This window comes from Hydra vulgaris, chromosome 09 (assembly GCF_038396675.1).
Source record: "Hydra vulgaris chromosome 09, alternate assembly HydraT2T_AEP".
Lineage (NCBI taxonomy): Eukaryota > Metazoa > Cnidaria > Hydrozoa > Anthoathecata > Hydridae > Hydra > Hydra vulgaris.
The window spans coordinates 52527673-52533082 of record NC_088928.1 but is presented as its reverse complement, the minus strand read 5'-3'; the positions used below and the strand labels follow the sequence as shown (position 1 = coordinate 52533082).

General features: G+C 34.1%; 1 protein-coding gene across 1 annotated transcript; it reads left to right on the top strand.

Moving 5' to 3' along the window:
- Window positions 1–930: 930 nt before the first annotated feature.
- On the top strand, window positions 931–2305 carry LOC136085569 (histone-lysine N-methyltransferase SETMAR-like). The gene is made up of 3 exons (XM_065806890.1): window positions 931–995; window positions 1178–1229; window positions 1271–2305. The coding sequence occupies exons 1-3, from the start codon at window positions 931–933 to the stop codon at window positions 2303–2305; spliced, it is 1152 nt and encodes a 383-aa protein (XP_065662962.1).
- Window positions 2306–5410: the final 3105 nt, after the last annotated feature.

Here is a 5410-nt window from a genome sequence, read left to right as displayed (position 1 = left end):
TCTAGTTCATTATCGTTTTGAACTTTCATAAAAATCTCATGGTCTTTGAACATATTTAGTCTTATATCTTTCAAGGAAATTTTTCTGCTTTCAATATGAACCTCTTTTTTTGTAATTGTTTGATTTTCAGATAATATAAATACTTTTTCATATCTTGGTGGTACAATCTTTTCCCCTGAATTATATGTTCCATCGTCTATTTATTTTTTGAGTTGCTGCTTTATTTTTTTATTAGTTGGCTCGCATGGCAAAGATATATCTCTGATGTATGGCATGTTTAACCTATAAATGAGTTTAAACATAAATGATTAATAAAATTTGAAAAGTTTAACTTATTAATGATAAGTGAAGGAAAGGTAATAAATACCTCCGTTTTTTTCTTCTATACTGTATATTATTAATATTAGTGCCATCAAAGTATGTATTATCTGACATTTTTCTTTTTAAATTTAGTCTTTTTAGATCACAGTTCATAGATTCTAAAAGTCTTTTCAGTACTTGGCCTCCGTTTGCGGGTGTAATACCTAAAAATTATTTTGTTTAAAATTCTTGTTTTTTATTGGTACTTATTACTGTTAAAATGGTAAAATTAATTTATTAGCATGATACATTTATTATTAGTTTATTATTTTTGTAAATATACTATATCGCAGACATTTAAAACTATTACCTTTTTTGTTTGCACAGAAAATTTACGTGCTAGTTCAGAAAAGTTTATTTTAAAACCATTAGGGTAGGATGACATTTCATCCAAACACTCAGCTTGTTTCCAAGAATATTTCTCAATAGAACCGAGTTTTTTGCTTTTTCTCTCTCCCTAAATTAGTGGTAGAAAAAAAAAACTTTGTATAAGCCTCACTATATGCACCTTTCAATCCTTAATCCTTCTCTGTAGTATGCTAGAAGGTATATAACATAACTACATAAGGAATGGCTAGTACTTCTCTGTACTTAAAACAAATTTGGTTCCTTCTAGAAGTGAATAGAGTTTTAAAGTATGTGTGTATGAATATATATATATATATATATATATATATATATATATATATATATATATATATATATATGTATATATATATATATATATATATATATATATTAGGTTGCTGCAAAAATAATCTCGTTTTTCATATTTTATATTTTTGGATGAATTTTTGAATAAATTTATTATTGGCAGATGTCATGCTATATGTTATTTAAAAGCGCGTTTTTCGCTTGATCTAGTTATCGTATTGGTTTTGTTTTATAATAATTTAGTCATTTTTTACAGGACGTCAAATCTATCATGGACAAGAGACAAATTTGCACGATTTTTCTGTTCCAGTTAAAGATGGGCCGAAAAGCTGCCGAGACAGCTCGCGATATCAACACTGCATTTGGCCCAGAAACCACTAACGAACGTATGGCACAGTGGTGGTTCAAAAAATTCCGCAGCGGTGAGGAGAGCCTTGAAAATGAAGAGGGTCGCGGACGCCCGTCTGAGATTGATGACGATCAATTGAGAGCCTTAATCGAAGCCGACCCGCGCAAAACCATACGAGAGGTTGCGGAAGAACTCAACGTTCATAACTCAACAGTTGATCGCCACTTGAAGCAAATAGGAAAGTCAAAAAAGCTTAGCAAATGGGTGCCGCACGAACTGAACGAAAATCAAAAAAATCATCGTTTTGAGGTATCGTCTGCTTTTCTTCTGCGCAACAAAAACGATCCGTTTCTCGACCGGATCGTGACGTGTGATGAGAAATGGATCCTCTACGACAACCGACGACGTTCCGCGCAGTGGTTGGACCGCGATGAGGCCCCACAGCACTTCCCGAAGCCGAATCTCCACCAAAAGAAGGTTATGGTGACTGTTTGGTGGTCTGCAGCCGGTCTCATTCATCACAGCTTCCTGAATCCTGGCGAGACGATTACGGCAGAGAAGTACTGCCAGCAAATAGACGAAATGCATCAAAAGCTCCGATGTATGTGCCCGAGATTGGTCAATATGAAGGGACCAATTCTCCTCCACGACAACGCCCGGCCGCACGTCGCACAACCGACCATGCAGAAGTTGAACGCATTGGGCTACGAAACTCTGCCTCATCCACCATACTCACCGGACCTCTCGCCCACCGACTACCACTTTTTCAAGCATCTCGACAACTTCCTCCACGAGAAATGCTTCAAAAGCAGAGACGATGTCAAAACGACCTTTGATGACTTCATCGCTTCTAGGACTTCGGAATTTTACGCTACCGGCATAAATAAACTTGTTTCTCGTTGGCAAAAATGTGTTGATTGTAATGGTTCTTATTTCGATTAATAAAGTTTATTCTATACTGAGTTATGTTTGTTCAAAGTTAACGGTTGAAAAACGAGATTATTTTTGCAGCAACCTAATATATATATATATATATATATACATATGTATATATATATATATATATATATATATATATATATACATATGTATATATATATATATATATATATATATATATATATATATATATATATATATATATATATACAGTATTGGACAAAACATTTGCAACCAACATCGAACAATGATAAAAAGTGTTCCTAATTTTACATGTCTTAAAAACGAAACGAACTATACTACCACAGTAAACAGTTCAGGAGTCTGGAGTCATAGCATGCCATGACATGAGCAATCAGCTGACAAGTGACAGCACACAGGCAGAATTTCGTTGACAAGTGCCATTTTGCAGCGGACAAAACAAGTGCAACTTTTTTGGTTTTTTTTATTTTCTTAAATCTGGTCCGTGTCAACGTCACAGAAGTTTTTTAATAATTAAAGAAAGTATCCAGACGTTTCCAGAAGCATGCAGAAGCTTCCAGAAGTTTCCAGAAGAAGCATCTGGAAGCATCCAGTAGCATCCAGAAATATTCAGAAACATTCAGAAGCATCCAGACGCATCCAGAAGCTTCCAGAAGCATCGAAAAGAAGCATCTAGAATCTTCCAGAACAGGTTCACACAGGTTCATTTTACTATATGAGACATGTAAATTGACATGTAATTCAGTCAGTATATGAAAGTCAATCAGTCAGTATTATCAAGACAGTTTATCAAAGTGAGTTTTATCAAAGTGTTTTATTAAAAAACATTAATGGAAGAAGTGAAATTCAACAAGTGTTTCATTACATCAATACAGTCCACATCCGTTGTGTTCCACAGAGCATTATTGTATCATCACAAGGTAAATGTAACACGGTAAGCCTTGAGAATCGTGATTATTTATTTTTATTATTTTTATGACTTCAAGTGCAAAAATGGCTCGCGACAGTCTTGGATTGGAACTAAGAAAGAAAATTATGGGCGACTACGAAAGTGGAATGTCACAAATGTATTTGTGATTAATATCGCGTGAAAAAATGGACCGTATCAAGATTATGTTCCAAATATCGTTCTACGGGGAAGTTGGCAGCAGATAACAAAGGTGGAAGACCGTGTTCCACCACTTCTAGAGAGGATTCTATGATTGTCAGATCCGTCAAGAAGGATCCCTGGATATCATCAGTCGAGATACAAAAGCAGTTAGAGCTGCCTGCATCGGACCGAACAATCAGACGACGTGCTGTTGAAGCCGGATTGTTTTCTCGACGCCCTGCAAAGAAACCGCTGATTTCACTAAAAAACCAGTAAAAAAGACTCCTGTTTGCTGCATCTCATATTGACTGGAATGTGCAGAAATGGCGAACTGTCCTGTTCAGTGATGAATCGAAGTTCAACATCATTGGGAGCAATGGCATTTGCCGTGTACGTCGACTGGCCGGAAAACGCCTCGATTTACGTTACTGCCATAAGACCGTGAAGCATGGTGGAGACAATGCAATGGTCTGGGGGTGTTTTTTTGCTAACGGTCTAGGTCCAATACATCGAAACGATGGAATAATGGATCGTTTTATGTATAAAAATATCCTGAAAGATGTTATGTTACCTCATGCTGAATGGAATATGCCAATAAAATGGATTTTTCAGCAAGACTACGATCCGAAACACACTGCAAAAGTAGTCAAGCAGTAGTTTCAAGACAACCACCTATCGGTGATGGATTGGCCGCCTCAATTTCCGGATCTCAATTCTATCGAGAACCTGTGGGAGATCGTCAACCGCAGAATTAATCGTGAAGGTGTTCGTAATAAGGATCAACGTTTGAACAAATCCAAAAGACCTGGGCAGCGATTCTACAAAGTTTCATTGATCACCTGATCAAATCTATGTCTCGAAGATGCAAATCTGTGATCATCAACAAAGGATTCGCCACGAAATATTGATAGCGAAATACAGCTTGGTCAACATTTTGTCGAGTTGCACTTGTTTTGTCCCGAAGGAAATCAACTTTTTTTAATTACTTTTGATTAATTTATTAATTTTCGTGTACAAATAATGAGCTTTGAGATGAATAAAACTTGAAGAACTTTGTCTCTAAACAGTTACATAGTTATTTCTCTAATTTGAAAAAATGCAGCACTTTTATATAAAGAAACTAAATTAGCATTATTTGGTAGCACTCGTTTTGTCCGATACTGTATATATGTATATATATATATATATATATATATATATATATATATATATATAATATATATATATATATCGATATATATATATATATATATATATATATATATATATATACAACTTGAAATTATATATATATATATATATATATATATATATATATATATATATATACAACTTGAAATTATAATACCAAGGCTATCTGCATTTAATTAGTGTATATTGTCCAAATTATAAAAAATGCATACATCATTTATAATTAATGATCATTTGACCTGGTAAGAACTAGAATGGTGTAAGTTAAACTTTCCTCTATTTGATATTTATTAGGTTTTATTAGATTCTTTATTTGGTTTATGTAGAAAAATCCCTACATAATACTTCACCCAGGGGTCACTGGATGAACTAATGACTTATGCCAGTCCTAAATTTAACATAATGACGCATTGTAATTATAAATATTGACTTAACTCAAATCTGTTTTAAAGATATACTATTCTTATTTTAACCAACTCATTTGTTTGTACTTAACTTACATTTTTTATAGCTGATAGTTCTAATATTCTTCTTTTTTTCGCATTTTTTTGTGTTTCAAAACTATGGGTTAGGCGGAGCTTATCTCTATTGCTTAATGATACAGGAACACCAAATGCCCTAAAAAAGTTAATTTTTTATCATACTTTGTGTTATATACATATATTATAAATGTAAAACAAAGTAAGAGATAGAGATAGAGTACATTCTCTCTCTCTCTCTCTCTCTCTCTCTCTCTCTCTCTCTCTCTCTCTCTCTCTCTCTCTCTCTCTCTCTCTCTCTCTGGCGCAGCAAGCACACGCACACTTGTGTAGTATATACAGTATGTGCAAACAATATTTAGTATG

Bases quoted from the DNA above. Each gene is read 5' to 3' on its own strand.
- LOC136085569 (XM_065806890.1), top strand. From the start codon at position 931: ATGGCTAGTACTTCTCTGTACTTAAAACAAATTTGGTTCCTTCTAGAA. The intron at 996-1,177 runs GTATGTGTGTAT...TATTATTGGCAG, and splicing joins GAAGTGAATAGAGTTTTAAA to ATGTCATGCTATATGTTATT. The intron at 1,230-1,270 runs GTATTGGTTTTG...CATTTTTTACAG, and splicing joins TTTCGCTTGATCTAGTTATC to GACGTCAAATCTATCATGGA.